Source organism: Larimichthys crocea, chromosome XI (genome assembly GCF_000972845.2).
Source record: "Larimichthys crocea isolate SSNF chromosome XI, L_crocea_2.0, whole genome shotgun sequence".
NCBI lineage: Eukaryota > Metazoa > Chordata > Actinopteri > Sciaenidae > Larimichthys > Larimichthys crocea.
In genome coordinates, this window is record NC_040021.1 from 16,529,624 (window position 1) to 16,551,537 (window position 21,914).

General features: G+C 40.5%; 1 protein-coding gene across 12 annotated transcripts in view; it reads left to right on the forward strand.

Moving 5' to 3' along the window:
* The window catches only part of nrxn3b (neurexin 3b), a 272,252-nt gene that overhangs the window by 11,321 nt on the left and 239,017 nt on the right, over positions 1–21,914 (forward strand). For 9 of the 12 annotated variants that reach the window (XR_003463220.1, XR_003463221.1, XM_027284467.1 and 6 more), the window contains exons 3-5: positions 99–116; positions 516–542; positions 2,047–2,058. Coding sequence is in view for 9 of the 12 variants with exons in the window: in XM_027284467.1 (XP_027140268.1) it covers positions 99–116; positions 516–542; positions 2,047–2,058 (57 nt within the window). In the remaining 3 variants the exon portion in view is untranslated. The remainder of the gene's footprint in view (positions 1–98; positions 117–515; positions 543–2,046; positions 2,059–21,914) is intronic. The other 3 variants (XR_003463222.1, XM_027284469.1, XM_027284477.1) reach the window with 1 other exon arrangement.

Below are 21,914 nucleotides of genomic sequence, written 5' to 3' on the forward strand. Positions count from 1 at the left end.
TTTTGCATGTTAGAGCCACATGCAAACAAAGCTGTAGTGTGTTGCTAATGCAGGACTTCTCTTTGCTTTCTCTCTCTTTTCCTCTGACAACTCCACAGCAGTCCAGAGAAAACCAGGTGAGTCTCAAGGACTAGAAAGCATTTCAGTTAAATTGTAGCCAAACAGTTTTTCATTTCAGATAAAGTTATGTAATTTGTTAAAATATTTATGCATTCATCTTTAAAAGGAAAACAAAAAATGTACTAGCAATCTAGTAATGCCATTTTTAATTGCTGTTTATTCAGTAAACAACTGGCAGAGCTATTTAATATTCACAAAGTGTGGTACTCTCTTTATTAGTCATTTGTCTGTTTCAACAGAAAGCTTTCAAATGCACTTGGGAAAGCTTTGCTTTTAGTGTGATAGTCATGGTTTGCAATCATGCAAAGCATGCATAATGACAATACAACTGTAGTATTGGTGTGCGGTTGCTGAAATCTTCTCTCTGTCCCTCTCTGTTTTTTTTTCTCTTCAAGGCCTCGCACACCTGAAGGCAGAGCAAGGTACTCTTTTCTTTGTGAAGCTCTATTGGGTTTTTTTTGTTCGCTCATCGCCTGGCTTGGTTTTGGGGCGTAATTTTACACCCTGTGCCTCCACTACCTGTCCGTGTGCATTTGTGTGTTGCAATACTCCCATTGTTGCTGCAGAGAAGTGGGAGGGTTTGTCTGCGCGTGTGTGCGTCGATGGGGAGGGGTGCACGGCGGCATGGCATGTTCCTCGTCTCACCTTTGCCTCACTCTCTCTCTGTCTCTCCATGCTTCTGTGTCTCCTCACCCAGGTTTCTGTGTATTACATAATTGTGTACTGTTCTCAGTTCTACAGCTAACACGCAGTGACACACGCCGCGGTTCCTGCTCGACCTCTGCAGCGTCAGGGTGGGGGAGGGAGGACGGGATGAAAACAAGGGAAGCAGAAGGGTGGATAAGAAAATCATTAGAATTAGGGAAGACAGCTTAGGGAAGGAAGAAGAGGAGTATGGAAAGTAGAGAGAAATAGAGAAATAATAAAATAAGGAACAAAAAGTCTCATGGTTAGGTAAGGTACATGTAGGAGAAACCCTTGCAATTATGTTCATATTGGACCACTGCAGCGCATAATTTGCATTTAGTGCCTTTGTAGGAAGTAATGTATTCAGAAGAAAGGGTCTAGAGCTTGGTGTGGTGAATGGGCATGTAGTCAGTCAAACTTTCATACTGCAGACTGAAGTTTAAGTAGTTCAAATTTCCATTTTCATCTAAGCACCTCAAGGACTTCTCTTCTACTTTTGCATAAAAGTGTAGATTTAAAGTTAGGTTTTGATCATTCAAATTTAAGTGCAGTTGACAACACAACCTTGACTCCAGGAGCATTTAGAAGCTGTTATGCAGCTTTCAATGATGTCCTATGGTCCTTAAAAAAGTGGGCAAGTTGGACGTCATTGAACGTAATTTTGGCAGAATTGTCCAGTGTTAATCTGTGTTATGGCCTGGCCACACTAACATTCCTAACAGTAAACATTCACACAGAAATAACTTCAGAAAATGAGTTCAACTTTAAAAGCTATTATATTACCCATGTTGTAAACTTTTCCCTCATGGGCTTCTTAGTACACAGAGCATTACGACTTTGCTCTTTGTTTCCATTTTGCCACAAACAAAACTAGCCATGACCAGTGGAGGCCACTGCATGAACTTCAAGGGGTCGCCAAGCTTCAAGTACTGTACTTACATCTTTCTGAAGTGATCTTTGTGTAGTGATGTAATTCACCAAAAAACAGAGAAAACTGATAAAATGATGCCTGTGAAGTGTCAGTTGTGTGCTGCTTATGTGCGCTTCTTTCTCATTTCCCCCACCATTTGCATGATTGTCAGTATTTTGCATGGAAATGTCAGTTGGCAGTGTACAGGCTTACTGTAGACTAACAATAGCTTATCCCCACTTTTTGCTGTCTTTTTCTGGCGCGCTGTGCGGGATGACACTCTTCCCTCTTTAATCTCTACGGATCCTTTCTGCTCTTCAAAACTGTAGGTAGAAACAAAGGTACAGCAATTTCTTTTTCCTTACTGTACTCTTCTTATCTGCGCTGCAAGAGCTGAGTGCGTGCGTGTCTGTGTGTTTGGGTTTGTGTGCACGTGTGCTGGGTTTGAGCTTGTGCTGCCACTGGATAATCATTCACCATGTGTGTTCATTAGAGCTCATCATGTGCAAATGCTCGTCTGTGTGTTTGATAGAGAAAGCAAAAATCAACTGACTTTCCAGCTAACGAGCGCCCACATTTACTGTTGCATGAAGGATGAGTGATTGGGCAGAGAGATGAGTGGAGATGGAAAGAAATATGGTGTCAGTGCTGGAGATTAAGTGATTTCACTTGATTATCAATTAATTTAAAATGACGAGTGTAACTCCTACGATGGATTATTTAGTGTCTTTACAAAGAGTAAATATTAATAATAGTCGGTCTACGTGAAGATGAGGTGCAGTTACATTTGTGTGTGTATGTGCTTAATTGGATGTGACAGTTCTGTGCCTGTTGAAAAGGAGCTGATTGGTGAATTTGACCCGACATTTGGCTGCTTTTGAATGATGTCATGGCAGTGGCCTGCATATTGCAATCATGCAGAGAATATCCTCATTACTCATTTATCAAAGCCATGTGATACACTGTGTAGTTGTGCGTGCGTGTATGTATGTGGTCATGCGTGTTGTACATGTTTGTTTGTGCCTCCTTCCTCTAGATGGAGGAAGACAGTGAATTATGATCACATGTTTTGACTGATATCACTTAAATTGACTGAAACGTGCCTCCAATGGAAGTGTGTCAGTGACCACTCGCCATGTATAACAAGCAAAAACCTGATTAAACATCTGGCTTTTGAGTACATTCTTGTTTGTCTTTTCAAACAGAATGTTTTCTCTGCACAAGAGAAGATGTAGGACGAGGACCAACAGATGGAGATGGCAAGTGTAGTGATATTTTGGGTAATGTTGCTGGGATTAAGTGTAAACTTCCCCAAATCCAATAAAGTGGCTAACATCTAAACTCAGACAGCATCCAGCACTGAGTTCTACACAACACACAGTTTTGTCCCTGTGGATGGACATTCAGTCCTTTCAATGAAGAGAAGGCGGCAGAGGGGAAGCACTTTCAGTCATGCTGGTAGAGTTATGAAGATGTTGCCGCCCACGTGCAGAGGCACAGATTTTGCTTTGCCGGCCAAAGTTCACTGTGCTAAACTTCTGCCAGCCACTTTTAAAGACGCTTTGCTTTTGGGGGGAACGCTCATGCAGGTAGGCTGTTGTCAGGGCAGTTGCTGTGCGGCGGTGTGAAACGGCCTTTACACTTGTATCACATCAGCAGTGAGGCGATCAGTGTGTAGCCAGTCATCCCACAGCGGTTCAGTTGTTAGCACTGTTGCATTACAGATCAAGAAGGACCCAGGCTGGAGGCATAGCACTGGCCTTTTCTATATGGAGTCCATGGGGGTTTCCTCCAACTGTCCAAGGACATGCAAATGAGATAGACTGAGGGCACCTATGGGGGATTATTCATAACATTACATGTAAGTGTGAATGATTACCTCTCTATCTGTTTTATCATCATAGTGGCACAGACTCAGGAAAATGAATGAATATCAGGATCAAAATTGTGGCTACTTAATCAAAAAAATGCTGAACAAACATTTATAGATATACAGACATGTAACCAAGGCAATATTCAGGTTACATAACTTAAAACAAGACATTTTATTGAGAAATTCTAGGATCATGATGTGGAAAAATGAGAATGTGCCTTACAGCAAGTCCCAGTGCCATTAGATTGATGTCTCTGCAGATGTGTGTATGTACTGTAAATGGCACAGTGGTCAGAGAGCACGGTAAGTGAGAGGCTGGGGAAAACAGACTAGAGAATAGACCCAAGAGGAGTGACTAGAGGGAGAGAGAGTGGGGAAAGAGGGCTGAAGGCAAAACAGGGATATAAAGACAGAAGGAAAAATGAGTGCTGCAGATAAAGGGGCCAGGGGAGCGCGTCACTGTTGTGAGGCCACATATTTCTAATGAAGAATATGGAGCACCATGTCATCCCTGCTGTCAAAACTGGGGCTGAGGCCTCATGTACCCCATGGTCATCTGCTGTATCGAGAAAGTTTTTCTGTTTTGCAATCAGTGAGGCCCCGATTGTTCTCGGTTCAGAGACGCTGAAACTATTTTTGATGCAAAACTTTGATGATATAGCAAACTTTTTATAAGCCATGGCAGTGGACCAGCAACTGTGCTCCAGTTAGCATCATTGCTCCAGTTAACGACATGCTGCACTTCAACCTGCAAATATGTACAGTCTGTTCAGACTCCGCCAAGGACATACAATACCTCTATTTTCAGATGTTTTTAAATATATCCTTCACTTGCGTTCATCTGGTAGCAAGTTGTATGGTTTCTACTACATTTGAACTTTTCTGTGCTTTGGGGAAGAATAATACAACTGTGAGCTGTGAAGTGCTAATCAGACCCTGTTAGCAGCTGACATTCTAAATGTGATCACACCTACAGTATGTGCCATCCAGGTAATGAGATCTGATCACCAGGGCTTACATTCACACTTGTTTACATAATTAATTGTTCATTTTAACTAAGTATGAAAGCAGTCAAAGATATCAGCTGTTGTTTGTAATCTGACCAGATGTGGTGTGCTAGAGTTGATCACATTCCAGGTTATATGTGTGGTTCATGTATTTAACTGAGTTATTTTCTGCCGTGTGTGGAACTCTTAACAATACAGCACAATGTCCAAAATGTACAGTGTTCCCTTGATGGTTCGGTTAGTGTTGGCCAAGTAGTGTGGTAATTAACATTGAAAATCTTGAAATTAAGCCACTTACATTTATTACATTTTATGTCTAAATCTAACATCCGCTGGTAGGACCTGCACAGAAAGAAATAGCTTAGCATGTTTTCTGCTTACATAGGACAAACATAAACATCAAACACACATTGACCATAATGTCCCAAGGCCCATATTGCACTCACTGACGTGTGACATCATTATTTCCTCCCCTATGTCTCATCAATGATGTGCTTTCAGTGGACACCTGGATGGCGTTCATCAGGGTCTGACAGTTTAGCCCAAGGTCAGAGATGAGACCATAAGCTCCAGCCCGCAGGTCTTGCTGCCAGCATTACCTAATGGTTTTCCTCTGAATAGGAAAGCATGTATTATATGCATGACAAAAGCTTAATGTGACTGAGAATTTAACTTGAGCGCGCGCACACACAGTGGACTGAGACAAAATATTGGTTACACTGTGCAATAAAGCAATCCAGAGTTAATTTAAAACCTTTGTGCAGGTTGTTTCCTGTAATTGTACTCACTCCCTGTGCTGTAGATGATACAGAATGGTGTCACATTCTGTAATGAAACAGTTTGGACTCCGAGGGTGGACTGAGAAAAAGCGCTGCCATAGTTACTTCAGACATAATGTGGCAATGGGGGAGTAGTCCACTTTACAGAGCAGTAAGAGTGGGATGGATAAAGGGAGTGAGGAGTTCTGCCCGAGTCTAATCCCCCCTGCATGAAGGCTTAGGACTGGGAATTTATTCTCCACTTCTGGAGTCACTCTTCCCAATTATCCCCTCAAAGTCCTGCCGCAAAGTTCACACAGCCAAGATTTTTGCTCTCTGCCTCTGTCACACCCTCTCTGTTTCTGCCTCTCTCCCTCCCTCTCTCTGTTATATATATTCTCTCCCTGCCTGTCACCCCTCCTCTGACTCTGACTCCATCTCTCTCAGGCTCTCCTCCCTGCCTTTGTCCCACCCTATTCATCTCTGTCTGCCTCAGTATTCTAGTTAGCCTTTCTCACTTTCTCTCTCCTCCTCTTTCCTCCTCCTCTTTCTTGTGTTTCTCCAGTTCAAAGTACTGTGGACATCATGAGCCTCACATCACAGTCAGGCTCAAGATGGTAGTGCTGTGCTGGTGCTCACTGCCTGTCCACAGATGCTGCCAGGCTTCAGTGGGATTTATGTAGGCTACAGCTCTGTCAATCCTCTCGCCATTTTGGTTATTTCACTGGACTTTGCAAGTAAACCAAAGATATCTCAGTTATATTTTACAGTTTGCAGTGTGTTTTATTCATTTTTACACAGTTGTTTTGAGCAATAGTCTACAAATAGACTTTCTCCTCAACAATAGTGATATATATTATTTATCCCAAAGGATAAACAACAGAAAAGTTTTGTTGCCAGAAATATACTGCATTATATTTAGCTTGTTCTGTTGCAAATTGTATGGTTTAAGTGCGTCACACAGCATCAGATATTGTTTGATCTACTGATCTGAGGAAAATGAGTGATTAAATTGTTGCTTTTCTGGAGAGCTGATTTGTGTCAAAGCTTGGAAATGAGCCAGTGGGTTATAATGATGCGTTGACGTGCGTCAACCCACAATGATGTATGTTTGGTGACTCATTCACAGCTACACTTTTGTTTATTTGAACAGTTTGCTTTGTCATTGTAAGCAGTGCTACTGGACAAAAATGACACTGTAGACTGCAGATATTGCTTTTGGTCATTCATTGTTTTCAGTGGCATGTGGAGCGAACCAGGGTTTGACAGTTCACCTCAAGGGGAACACCGCCAATTTTTTCTATTACAGGTCTGGAAGAATTTTGGCTCCAAAAAAGAGCTTCTCAAAGTCTGATAAAGTGCCTCAAGTTATGTTTCTCGAGTCAGCATCAGCTGGAGATGGAAAACTTCTTCTTCTTCTTCTTCTTCTTCTTCTTCTTCTTCTTCTTCTTCTTCTTCTTCTTCTTCTTCTTCACCATTCTCTTCTGTAGCTTGCTCCTCATCTCTGACAGAGACTAGCAGACAGAGACTAGCAGATCGAGGCTACATTAGCTCACCATCATGAGTAATGTAGGGGACAAATTTTAATTAAAAAGACAACATCTCTGGTTCTGCTGCATCAGTTTTTATCCTTTTTTCAAACTGTCCACCAGGAGTGTGATGATGTTACAGAAAAACAATGATATATTGCTGCAGCACCCGGGTGAAAGTTTTCTCAAACAAATGAAGTTCTGTTTACATTTAGTGTTTCTCCTAAAACACATTGTATTGTTAATGTTAATGTACTGAATGTATTTCCTGATTTGGTTATATCCATATTTGCTAGCTTCCAAGTTTCTTTTAAGATGGTTGAGATGTTGACAGTTGGAAAGAATATTATGAGGCAACCCCCTCGAGTGCTAGTAACTCAAAGGATAACCCAAAATGCTTTTTTCGCCTACATAACTAAGTCAAATGAATCTGAAAGGATTCACTGCTCATGCACCCCGCAAAAGGATAAAAGAAGAAAAATGTATCTTACCACCACTTCCAATATTTCCCCTCTCTAAATGTAGTTCTTACCGTTCTGACCCATCAGTGCATGTTTCAGAATGAGGCATTTGTCCTTCCTTGTCCTTCGTAATGATGAGATAGGCACAGGCACTGTGTGTCATCAGAGGTTTGGTTTGTTTGCATCCACGCAGTGTCAGAACGGCAATGGAAACGGGTTTTCCTGTTATGCCTCAGACGTAGGATTCAGAGCACCAGCTGGTACTCATTGGCCTTGGCGCGCGTTGGTCGTCCTGTTGATAAACAGCTATTAATGGCCAGACGCTCACCCTGAAATTGAGTTTAACTTTGCTTCTCCTCATTACTCAGTCTGAAACTACACCACAATCCTCGGGGTGGATTTCAAAGTTGCTAAGAATTGAGGGCATTGGTCAAATTGATTTCAGCACTGACCGGCTGCTACTCAAGCAGTCAGAAAATTTGAGCTGTAAATACAGACCTCCTCCTGTGCACCTGCGGGTCTCCTCCTGGAGCTCATTGTTTCTGAAAGGATGCTGATTGACTGGAGTAACAGTTTCTCCTTGGATTTGAGCAGAGCCTGCTGGGGCCTAAATTGTTCAGAAGTGGTAACACATAACACTGTTTGTGGTTCTCAGCTGTATTATTAAGGAATGAGGTAGGTTTTGCATTGGTTTCATTACATTTGTTACGAGAATCTGAGGGAGGAATCGATCGCCTCTTGTCTTCTAATTTCCTTTACATGTTTTGCTTGATTTCTCTGCTTCTATCTATGTCTCGTCTCTTTGCTGTGTCATTTCCTTCTGTTGTTTCTTCACACCCCTGTTCCTTTCTGTTATTTGGATTTTCATTTTCCATTTCGATTACATTATTCTCTGTCATGTTATGGTCTGCTCTTTCTTGTCCCCTTCCTTCAAGCCATTTCCTGCCTCTCCTCTTCCCCAGACTATGAGGCAAAGGTTCACAAAATATTGTCAGCCGCAGTGAACAATTTTTACTCACTCCAACCTGGTGATTTGTTGATGTTTCCATTCTTCATTTCCTTTTTCACTCTCTTTTGGCCTTGTGCTCTCTTTGCTCCTCTCCCTCTGTTCTCTCTCTCTGCCGCTGACCTCTGAGATCAACCGAGCAAAACTGATTCCCGCTTTTTCACGGATCATGAGTGCGTCAGTGGTTACGCAACAGAGACGGAGAGAAAGAAAGAAAGAAAAAAAGAAAGAGAGGGAGAGAGAGAGAGAGAACACGAATATATAAGTGACATATTTGTCCATCTTTGTTTGCACTGCTGCTTATCATCAAAAGAATATTGCTCTTGGTTAAGCCTCTTCCTCAACATAATATTTAATATGTTTGCCAGAAATATTTGTGCTGTCATTACTGGCTTTGCTGCTGGGCAAACACAAAATGTGCACTGTTCATACACAGCTACAAATAGAGAATCTGTTTACGCACATACACAAACGTAAATCTTCATAGTGACAGATAGGGATGAGAGGCAAAACATTCTTGCTGTACTTTCAAAGTCTGCTGGGTTTTGATGACCATGCCGTGTTGCAATTAAACATGAATATTTTAAGACTTGCGAGTTAGGAAACCTGCCAGAAATGTGCTAAAAACGCTATGATTTCAAGTAGAAATTAGTAATATATAACAAAATAAGTACACTGAGTGAACACATTGTGTGCTGTTTGTGAAGTTCCTGAGACCTTATGAGAAGGATTTATGCAAAGAACTAGGCTAAGATGTGGCTTGAAGGGCTGTATTGTGAGAGTCCAAGTGTGAGCGCAGGAAGGCTTAGGAATATGTGGTTGCACGTGTGTTTGTGCAGAGTGTTTGTGTGATAGTGCAGAGGGCTGACATGCGTAGATGTGATGGCTGCAGCCATGCATAGATGTTCACACCAGAGAGAAAGTAAACAAACATGGCAGCAGAATGGTAAGAAATGCAGGAACCACTGTTAGAGCACACTGCCTCTTTCTCTCCTCTTCCTTCTCTCTGTTTTACCGTCTCTTTCTCTGTTTGTTACCTCCACTGAGGAGGTTATTTTCTGTCTGTCTGGCTGCCTGTTAGTTTGCCTGATATTGCAGAGACTACCAAATAGATGTCAGTCAGATTTGGTAGAACATTTTTCTTTGCAATGAATAAAGACAAATGTAAATTGCCAAGACGTTTCCTTTTTATAAAAGAACATTTTGGTTGACAACCTTTCAACTGGACAGGACAGAAGTAAATTTCCTTCTTTGTTGGTTTGATTTTGCACAATTTTCTCCAATTTTTCCCTTTAGTGTTTTTTAAAAACAAACTTACTTTTAAACTTTGTATTGTGCAGCTACAATCAATTTTAGAAGGTCTGTGCATAGTTCAACTGTGAGCAATTTTGCCTTCCTCCCCCTATCTGAAAGGTGCACATGGTTTAGTCCACTCCTGCAGTACAGTGGGAAAAAAATGGTTCCTCTCCAAATGTCTCACTGCGAACTGCAATCATGTAATTATGATTAATATAATCATGATATTTGACAGCTAAAAGATGAATTCACTGATTGTTCCAGCTCTCCTTTTTTGTACCTACTTGTACGCCTGTATGTTTCTGAAGTTTGATTATGTTTCTTTTATTTTGCAACAGACTGTGCTTGCACTTCTTGGCTGAGATTTCAGATTGTTCTGACTTGAAAACTGTTACAAAAACCTAATGATAACCATAATAACTACTACAGATGGTGTGCTTACTTTATAATTCAGTTCTTTGTATTTTTTTTTGTACGTGACAAAATGTATTAAAAGGGAAGGGGACCCATTGTGGCTCTATGTATATGGACCTCAGCAACACCCCTGCTGTGCTTTACAATTTTTGTTTATTCTTTCATTGTTTCATCCATCTTTTTCTTTTCCATCAATGACAGAGCAATGTCCCAAGCTCTCAGATTCTAACATTGCTTGGCTGCACTCTTGCCTGACAGATGGCAGTTTTTTTCTGATGTGGAAGTTATTTCTACGTGTCTGTGTGAATGTTTATGTGTGTTGAAGTGCGATGCTCCATGCAGCGCACCTGCCACTCGAACGTCCTGACACAAGATGACTACAAAAAGATTCAATGAAAGTATTTTCTCTAAATTGGTGAATTTTTTAACCTGTGAATTATGATAGAGGTAGTGAGTACTTAAAAAGCAAAAGAAGCAGAGAGCCAGTGGAAAGAATCGCCTTGACTTTTATTAAAATTAGGGCTACAAAGTAAGTGATATGAAATATTGAGAAACATGAAAAGAAATAGATATTTTTCAAGCACCAACCAGGGGCAGACTTTTGTGAGGTGAGGAATGAAAACCTAACATGGTTCACCATTTAAAGAGAATAAATATTCTACTCGCTTGATGATATTGCACGGCTTTTATCCGGGGAAGAAATGAAGAGGAAAATATGAGGCGTGATGACAGAATTCATCTTCATCATTCATAATCAGTTTTTTTGGAGTTCATATTAGCCATTTCTTTAAACAAACATTCCCCAGATCAAGTGCAAAAGAGAAACGTTGGGAATGCTAAAACTTAATATTCAGGCAATTAATATTCGCCTTACAAACATCCAAGCTCACGTGTTCGTACTTTAATTTGCAGCAGAAAGGCTTATAATTGGATGTATCAGCGAGGAAACTCCAGCGATTGTGCACAATAGAGGGAAATTATCTCCAGTTGATTTGTTCTTTTTTTAACGTGCCCTCAATTAACTGGGCAGTTGAGATGTCTAAGGCAGTCATGTGACTCAAAAGAGATCCAGCATATGTTTAGTTATAACCAAAATGAAAGAGAATAACTAACCCTAATCCAACCCCCCAGCCCCCTCTCAGAATGAGACTTGGTAGAAGCAAATGCCCTTGCTCTGGTGGAGCCATTATGTAGATGATATGCTAATGAAGTCATCCGATTTGATTCTGCTTAGGGTGCGCTGCACTAAGGGAAGATAATCAAGCACTGATCAGCTCCCAACGCTACACTCGCTCCATGCTTGTTTGTGTGTGTTTGTTATGTGCACATAACAATGTGTGTATAATTCTGCGCTGGTCGGCTTTTGGAAGGGGAAAATTTGTTTGGGTTCATGAGAATGTTCATGTGGTGGTGAATGTTGGGTCTGTAATTATTTTTGCTTGTTGTTTTGAGCTTAATACACAGCGAGGTTTCTTTGTGTGCTGTTTTCAGATGGTTCTTACTTTGGTCGCAGATAATAGGATCCACATGCCTGTAGCACCAAAAATCGAAATTTTCAATAACCTGCGTCCTCAGAGGTAGCTACCTCCCTCGTGTCATCACAACAACTGTATGAGGTCCTCTGCTACAATAGGAACTTATTTATTTATAATTTTCTATCTCAGTTGGAAGAGATGCTTCAGCTTCTCCTGTCTCTTGCAATGCTTTGTCTTGATTATTTGTATACCTTCTCTTCTTCCTTCTCTTGATTTGATTTTCTCTTGCGCTCCCTTTACCTCTACAATTCCTCCTTTAATTTCTGCCCACCTGTCCTCTCTTTCATCCTCCTGTCCTTTTTCTCCTTCTCATTCTCTTTCTCCTCACCCATTAGTCACACCCACGTCCCCCATTCCTCCTATTTGACTATCAGACAGTCATCAGTTCACTTCATCCCCCCTTTGTAACTTGTAAAAACGGTAGTTCTTCATTCAAGATTAAATTATCTGTCCCTCTTTTTTCCATCTTTGTCTCTTACTCTCCCTTCTGCTTTTTCCCAGTTCATTTAAAGTACAGATCTGTTTTTTTATTGTTTTCCCTGCCCTCCGCCCATCCCTTTGTCCCCTCTTCTACTGCACTACCTGTTCCAAATCCACTCTAGTCCTAGCCCTGACCCTCCCTGAAGCCTTAAGTAAACAAAACTCTTTTCACTCTTTTATCTCTTCCCTTTTCTCCTTTTTTTTGAAATCTGATTGTAGCTGAGCAGATAATGGATTCAACTTTCTTGTTCTTATAGGCAAATCTCAAAGAATCGCAGCACACCCATTAACCCCTATTGCCTCAGCCCCTGACTGGGGGTCCTCTGAGAGACTCACAAAGGCGTTTGATAGTGTTTGATCATCGTCTTCCCTTTCAGCCATGTGCATGTGTGTATGTGCGAGTTTCTTGGATTAACACATCCTATTGATCTCTGCTGCCCTTGCGCTTGCACAGTCTGACAGATCTGCAAGAGGCAATAATTAGTCGTGTAATTGGCTGATCATTTGCACGGGAATACGCTGAGCTGACAGTTACCAGAATGTTTTTTGACCCTACAGTAGATTTTGACAGGTGTGAGTGTCTTTTTACGTGAAAGATGACTCACTTGGAATTCTTTGTGATTATGAACGTAATGTCTGATCACGTGCTTTAAGATTCATGATAGTTGGAAGCACTGATTAATTTACATCCATTATTATTTGTGTCTTGTGACAGAGGTTGAATGTTTCTCATAGAGATGTTGCGTTTATGCCTTATTTTCCTAGTGTGAGCCATTTCTTTTCATGTATCTGCTTGTGTGTTTTTTGCTGGAGGATAAAAAGAAAAATGAATGTGGTGTCAAAACTACCAAATTTCCTTTTTCATTCTCGCCATGGGGTTCAATGCCTGGCTCAAGGGTATGTTGACTACTGATGTTGAAGAAAGGAACATCTGCCGTTTACACACTCACCCAGGTTTTCTTATCTGACTGTTAGCAAATTTAGCTAAATTAAACATTTTAATGCCCTTATGTCTTTATAACATCGACTATATCTATGAAGCACATGGCAGCATTATACCACCAACATTTGTTCAGTTTCACTAAAACTTTAATTTCCAGAGCTATAATGAAACCGGCTGTTTGTAGCATTAGTTAAAGACTGCTGCGATGACTGGCTGGCAGTACTGCTGGTCCCCGCAGTCTCCATTATTTTTCCAGTTGTGATATTACATATTGGCTGGCAGTTCAAATTGGCTTGTACAAAAGGTGCGATTTCGCATCAAAAACAGAGATGAGTACCAGCTTCCTGCATTAAAGTTTATTTTATTACAACTATGGTTGTGTTTTTAGCCATGTAAGCAACACGGCTCTATGAATGGCAATGTGAGTCTGACTGCTTTTGACTTTTCCTCTTGACTTTTCAACTTGGCACTTGTGGTTAAGATTGAAATGTCATGACATCTTTGGGGTGGATTGTCATGAAATTTAGTACACACGTTAATCTGCTTCTCAGAATGAGTTCTAATAACTGGTGATCCCATCTAGATGGATCGATGCTTTCGTTTATGACCAAATGTCTGCAAAACTGAAGACATTCCCACATCAGTGTTAGCTTCCCCTACTGCCAATTAGCAAATGTTAGCTGTGCTAACATGCTAAATTAAGATGGCAAACATGGTAAGCTCAAAACACTGATGTTCTTACATGAGGTCTTGCACAACTGCTAACATGGCTGGAGACTTCTGAATGGTTCTATGCCAATACGTGTGACGCATGGGCAGAAGTTTATGAGTGAGAGTGTGAGCCACCGAAGGCTTGTTCTTGTTGTTAATCAATATCTCCTTCAAGCATGACACCGCAATGCATCCAAGCATCAAGTAGCGGGCAGCAGAGATGGTGGATGGGAGGGGGCTGCAGGCATGTACTTTGTGGAGGGGTAAGCTGTGTGTGTGTGTGTGTGTGTGTGTGTGTGTGTGTGTGTGTCCAGAGAGAGACGAGAGGCGGGAAAGGAGTAGGTGATGGACTCGTGTAGGGAATACTTTCCTCTCACAGCTCCTAACACACCCACCGAGTGAGAGATTGGAGAACAGCTCTGACCTTCTGCTGACCTGTGCTGTGAAATGCTCACACCAGCCAATGACGCATCCATGTGCGTAAATATGCGAACTTGTCAAAGTAGGATCATCTGTGTCCTTGAACATGTTTAGCAGGGAGATGTGTGTGTCTGCTTATGTGTGTGACTGAGCGAGTGCCTTACTGAATTATAGAGTATGTTTGCTTTTTAACAGATCAGCAGAAGAGGTGATGCCACAGTCAATGTCACAGCCTTCATGCATAATTGCTCCACTTTGTCATTGCCAAGGGCTGGGCAGAGCCACATCTGATTGCTTCTCCCCCTTTCTCCTTCCCTCTGTGTCTTTTCCTCTCCCCTTCAGTATTTATTCTCATTAGACTCATTAACTTATCCTGCAGAGACAGATAGAGCGAGACAGACAAAGAGTGAGCATATTGAATATACTGGAGGCAAACTGAGCAGCCCAAAGAAGATTTGTGTGAAAGGTTTTGAGTCCACAATATTGTTGATGAGCCACAGATAAAGATACATCATGGTGTAAACCAAGAATAGCTTCTTCAAGCTAAATGAGGCTTCCCGTAAGGGGTAATGTATGACAACATGTCTGGTACAACAGACTTGACGTGTGATAGTGTGTTGGCATGTGCTTGTGTTTTTGTGTGTGTGTGTGTGTGTGTGTGTGAGTGTGAGCGATGGCGGTAAGAAGACACTGAAATCGCAAGCTTACCCTATCTGTGGTGCTGAGAGGTCACTCACTTAACCGCTGACTCACTGTCCGACACTGGTTAAATATTAATTGGAAAATACAGTTTGTAGAGTGCTGCAACTTTCTCGTCTGACATGTTTTTGGCAAGTGCTCTGATATATATATGTTTCTCCCTCATGAAATGTAATCTACCTGTCTTGGTAGATAGATTTGTGTCCTCTCTGTATAAAAATGTGTCATATCAAGCTCCATCAAACGAATGTACAAATGAATATTTGAATGTTTATAAAGCAGTTGTATTGTCAAGTGATATATTACATTAACATGGAGGAAATTCTCCGTGCATTAATTTGAACTTCCCTGTGTGTTTTGATGGTGTATGGGTATCTATGATTTTTTTTTCCTTTTTGATTTTTTTTGTGTGTTTGTGTGTCGACATGACCCGGTGCTGAAAGGCCGACAGTGAGTGAAGTTGGAGTGTCTCATGGTTAAATGATGGGCCCCTTTCGGGCACTCAGAGGGCTTTGAAACACTAAGTAATTGGTTTTCCTGGCAGAATGGGGCCACAGCTATAGCTTAGGGCCAGTGTGGAGTCCATAGATCAGGACAAAGCTTGGGTAGAGCCTCACTAAACTATATATGTAGAAAACAGAAATATTCAGCACCACATATGTCCTCCAAATATCATCAGAAAAAGCCATTCAGAGGAAAACTGTGAATGCTTTTATCCTTCAACATTCTTTAGCATAATGGCTTTTGCTGTGTCAAATTAACATTCAAAATCTACAGTTTGCAATCTGTGTCCCACAACTTTTTTTGGTCCAGTAGAACTAATTCCTCAAGGTCAGATTCCAAAATTCCAATTAAACCTCAGAAACAAGGTAATTATGAGTCTTCATGTATGTAATTAGTTCAGTTATTAACATAAAACAAGATACAAAGTTAAATATTTCAAGGCGTATTGACCCAGGTTTCACCTCACAGCATTGAAGAGGACGGTCTATTTAAAGATGTTGTTGGGTAGACCTCCAGACAATACTCTGGGCTTAAAAAAAAGCACCTACCCTGCGTGTTTGTAGGTTAAAAAATTCATCCATTATTTAATATTCTTGTAAAATAACGCTTGAATTAAACATCACAATCACAATGTTCTTTGTAGTAAAGACAGAAATAGGCTGGGGCATGATTTATTTATGAAAAATGTGATTTTAAGTGATTTTTATATACACAGCCTTGCAGTTTAATCTTTTTCCTAAACTACTATCATTAATAAATAATCATTGCTAAGGCACTAACTTTTTTCAGGAGGGGCTTCATCGCGTCATTCACACACAAAACCAAACCCACACCCTTCTGCTCATCCTTGGCCTCACTGCTGTAAGAGAATTACACTGTAATGTGAAAAATGTGTGTGCGGTATGAGTGAGTGTCAGGAATATCATCAGGACTCACAAGCATGTGCGGGGCGAGATGAGTTCACACACATACATCTACGCAGGTTCAATCACTCCTTGTTTGTCCCTGGAAAGTCTCACTCCAACAGTCTTGTGTAACTGTGATAAAGATACGCACGCACGCACACACACACACACACACACACACTGTACTCACATACCCAGCTCCCTTTGCTGATAAATAACCCCATGTGTGTGTGTATACATACATGTTCATATCTCAGCCGCAGAGGAGCTGGCTGCTTAGACTTGGCCGGGCAGAGGCACTGGAAAAGCTTTATTTATATAGGCCTACATATAAATAAGCCACTCGCTCTTCTGGGAGACTGTCTAGAGCTGACAGTTGATAGTTGTGGATAAAAGTCGTGGTTGTGACTGGGGAATACACTGTATGATTTCTCCGCTTTTAATGTAATCACCTTTATTGTTTTTCTTTCCATATGCCTCTTCCCCTTTCACATCTGTGCATTTCTACTTCACTGCAATGCTTCCCTTCACTTTCACTAAATCAAATTCTTATATTCTATACATCAATTCACCAAAAATCTTCAGGATATTCGTTTAGCGAAGCATTAACTAACAGGAAGTTTCTTAGTAGAATTCTGCAGAGAGAAAGTCAACCTGTTGCTGCAAGTCACCTTCAAATCTCTGACAGCACACTGAGCCGTGACTCAATGTGACTGCTTTACTTCCAAGTGTTGTGTCGTCTTCTCTCTTAAGGGTCTTAAACACTTTCCTTCACGACTTCTACGGCTTGTGTGCTGATGGGAGCTCTGTCAAGAACTCACCTGGAAGCGCTCTTTCAGGATGTCAGATGTTTTTTTTTCCTAAATTGCTGCAGTCTTTTCCATTAGTTAAAGGCAGACTGGTCCAAGGCAGTGCAGAGAACAGGTGTTCAAAAAGCCAAACAGTCTGAGTAAAGTTTGTAATTTAATCTGCAACAATTACTACAGTATAATAGCACACGGTTCATTTTGGGTTCTTAAAAGTACATTTCCAACTATCTGAGATCGCCTGATGCAGTGACAGAGAACTAGTGAGCCTCACTGCAACTGGTAAAACATTCTGCTTCTTTTTTTTCTTTCAGTCGGTTCTTCTAGTTGACTTTTGATTAGTTGAAGTTTGTCAATAGAGTATTTTGCAAGGGATGTGAATAATGTATTGCAATAGTCCAATCTGTTTGAAATGAAGGTGTGAATTAGTTTGTCTGAATCATTCCATGTCAAGAAGTTTTGAAACCTCAACATACGCTTTATGTTGTCCTTTAAACTGCAACCTCACTTTAAGTAAAAAATCTGCAGTAAAATAGCCTGCACTGCCAAGCACTGATGTCTTGAATTTGTTTGACCCCTAGATCAACAGTCAGGCAAACATCCCAAGCACTTTCATTCTGCCTCCTCAGATGATTTTGTGCTATTTGCTGAGGGGATGAGCTCCTGGCTCAGGGTGTCTTCTGGTGAAAATGTTTCGGCGGCAGACTGCCAGCCTCTGAATTATGTGAAAATCCTTGTTTTCCACAGTTGATAGGAATTTAGTGCCACTGGCAATGTATGGGACAATGTTTGTAAATTATTGTTGCAACATCTTTTAAATCCTTAAATGTAAAATAAAAATGTCTAAAAAAGAAAAGGAAATGCTCATACAGATCTCCTGGGAAATTTGAAAGGTGCACAGAAAATTATATGATGATGATATATGATGAGAAAATTTGACGTTAAAATTTATTATGCAGGGGTGTCGTTTAGCTCAGTTGGTAGAGCAACTGCCTCATGTACGAAGGCTCAGTCCCTGCCGCAGCCCAGGGTTGGAATCCGACCTGTGGCTCTCTGCATATCATTCCCCATCTCTCTCTCCCCACATTCCTATCACTCTTCAGCTGTCTCTGTCAAATAAAGCTAAAAAAGGCTTAAAAAATCTTAATAAAGATAATAATTATGTATGCAAATGTATTCAGTCTCCTACATTACATTCAAGGTGCCAAATGTGGCCATAGGTCATAAGCATGAAGCTCCCTTGATCACGAGTTGAAAAATAAACTGTAATTTATGAGCATTCACATTTAACTCCTGATTTGAGCACAGTCCAATATTCTGGTCTACAGATTCTTCTCAGCAGTGCAGCCCAGCATGTGAATAATAAAATGTGCGAGCTTTACAAATGCTGCATCTGTATTTTTCTTTACTCTCCCTCCTTTTCTCAGCCTGTGTCCTGCCCTCTTTTTCCTAGTTCTCCGCTGTGTGCCTGGTTGTAATTGAGTCATTTTCTTCTCGTTCGAGCACTGTCTCCGGCAGGCAGCTGTATCAAGGTGACCTCCTGCTATTGTTTGGGCCTCTGTGTTTTTGTCTCGCTAGCTCGCGAACATAATCACCGCCTTTCAAGCATTGTAATGCTTCAGCTGTGGTGGTGACACATTATTTCTGACCCCAGATCCCTTGTTTCACAGTTGGAAATGTCAGCAAAGAGGCAAGAAGGTATGGCAGTGAATGTAGTGATGTAATACTGCAGTCAACCCTTCCCTTTCTTATGTCCCTCTCCCTCAGAGCGCTTACTCTGTCTGATTCTAGGCTTTTTTCACTCAGTGTGTCCCTCTTGAAAACAGCAGAAGGGGGAATGGGGATCTGCTGGGAGTTGGTTATCCTCTCCTCTCCTCTTCCCCCCTCTCCTCTCCTCTCCTCTCCTCTCCTCAAAGCGTAGTTGCTCAGAGGAATAATCTCTCTGTTTAACGCACTAATCCATCTGTCAATCCCTGTCTATTAATTGTAGCATTAGTGTCTTGCAGGCAGGCTGGACAGGCAGGGTAATTACATTGATTTGACTGCTATTTAACCTTTATTTAGCCACATGACACTCCACAACAAAGTTTCAATGACAAAACTTCAAATTTAAAACAAGATGGATTGCACAGGAGTCGTGACGCATTTTGAGCTGCCATCTTTCTGACCTGCACTGGTGCCGTCACATCTTTCTGTATTATTTTTTTGTGTAACTGGGACAGAAATCTAAACAGCTGTGACTAAGTATGCCTGGGTTCCCCATCCTCAATGTCAAATCAGTCTCTCTGGGTAGTAAGAGTCTATAGACTGTTGTGTGATTGCAGATTACGAGGGGTTTGTGAGGAGGACAGATCTTTATCCTGCGAGAAATCCTGTGAGATCCAGTTGATAGACTGTCAGTGTGATCTTAAGGAGCTTGGAGATCAAGCTGTAGAACATCCGACATGTCAATCCAAAGGGGAAGTAAGACAAGATATTTTGGTACCCCACATACTGTAGTATAAAGTATTCAATCATCATATCAAACACAATTTCTATACTATTTTTGAACTGGAATTTATTCTTCTCTAATGTGCAAAACAAACTCACATATTTCTTGTCCAGTTGAAAAGTCCAAAAAATTTACAGTGATTTCTGTTTCCCAAAAGACGTGCAACACTGTAGGATGCTCTCTTTTTTATTTTTTCTTCATTATATTTAGAAAAACTACAAACATTTCAAGCCCAAACTGGCTCTTCTTCAGGTACAGAGGTAAAGGGCCAATTTGGCCTTGAAACAAGTGAATAAAAGATTAAAGGGAACGTTCTGCTGAAGGCCTTTGGGTAGAGGGAAACACCATTTATTCTGCCGTACTCATGAAATATATTTCTACTCATTAGTTATCATGGTAACACTTTACTTTAAGTTCTCCTATTTACCGTTAAGCAGTATATGAACAATGTAAATAAATAACAGAATATAATATAAATGTCAAAAACTATATATTATATATAAGTATTTATGTATTTGTTTGTCTATAAAAATAACTCCTCTAGGCCCCATAACTGAATGCTGCTGTATAAAACAAACAGTATAATAGTATATGCCTTGATAGTGGAAATTATAGTTGTTGACAAATACTGTACATTAATAAGAACTGAATAAAGTCCTGTGTAGCTATGTACAGCTAAATTTCAATGTGTTATAAACCATTAGGTAAATGCTTCTCATCTTCATCTTATAAATCCTAGAGGGAAGGTTTTTTCTCGTTATATCATATTTTGCATTGTTCACCATCCACTGAATTCAAATGGCAGTCCCAGGTATTTTAAAGAGGAAACATGGTTAATGGACTATACTCATATAGTGCCTTTCTAGTCTTCGGACCACTCATTGGCTGCCGTGCAATGCGCCAACTGCTCAGCCAAAAATATCTAATCACATTGACACAGAGAACCGCCTTCTGGAGCAATTTGAGTTTCAGTATCATGCCCAAGGACACTTGGACACACAGACCAAACCGCAGATATTCTGATTAGTAGACCACCTACATATTTACACTGGTATAAGTAGAGCTACAGAAATAATTTTTAGTAGCCGCTCAAAGTGAGTTTCCTCTTCTTCTTCTTCTTCTTCTTATTATTATTATTATTATTATTGTTATTATTATTGTTATTGTTATTATAACTTTAAACTCAATGTTTTAAAGTTTTTTCCCACAAAGTTTCCATAACAACATTGTAAAAAATTTTTACAGCCATTTTAATAAGGCTCTTTTTGTGTGTTATAATTTTACAGTGATCCTAAATTGACCCCTTTTCTGCCTGGTGCAAATTGCCTCTGAATAATGAGACTAATCATTTTACACAACTGAATCTTGTTTAAAGCTTGGCCTTCATGATTAATTGGCTTGTAGATAATATGTATGCACAAAATTGCACTTTGTGTGGAATGTGCACACCAGCCACACAGTCTCTGCAAACCTGACCTGTGGTCAGGGGCTCTTCTCTCATCAGAAAGAACTGCTTTTTACTGTCTAAGCTGTCAGTTACATCAAATTATCCTTTGTAAAAAACAATCTGGTTTGGATTGCAGAGAGACCACAGCGCCCCAGGCCATATATTCTTGATTTTGACCTGAAAAATAATTCATAGCTTCTTAGAAAAGAGCTTTCAGGTTTAGAGTCCCAGTAACTGGAGCCAGACTGTAGACTGTTTAACCAAAACGGTGGAGATGCAGGAATTAATGCTTCTTAATGGTCAGTCATGTCCACTGGTGTATGTGTCACTCGCTGCTGGCTAAATGAGTATGACCTGTAGTGTATCAGAGAATGACTTGTACATTTGTGGGCATCATTTATCTCCATTCAACATGAGACAAGACATCTGATGTTGTTAAAGATTATGAGAAGCTAAGTGCTTTCCTCTGTTTTCTATTATAATAAACTGAACATCTGGACATTTATGATATTTGAAGGCATTTCCTTGAACTTTGAGAAATTGGGATGGACAGCTTTAGCAATTTTATAGATCAAATGATGGATCGATTAATCTTGAACAGTGGTTCCTAACCTTTTAAAGTCGTGACCGCCCAGAGTAATCAGTTTAGTTTTAGCATTTGCATTTAAAATCACAATGAAGTTGTGATGATGAAGGCAGGTAAATGGTGTACCAACCCTGAATAACAGAAAGAAATACATCATCATACTGAGATAACTGGGCCCATTAACATGCATAAAACAGAGTCTATAGACTGTAGTATATTATTTTTCCCCTGTGTTGAGTGTCATTAAAGGGTTGAGCAGCTTCCTGTCTCTTATTCTGTGCAGCTTGCCACAATGTTATTTTATTTTATCTTCTACAAACATTTGA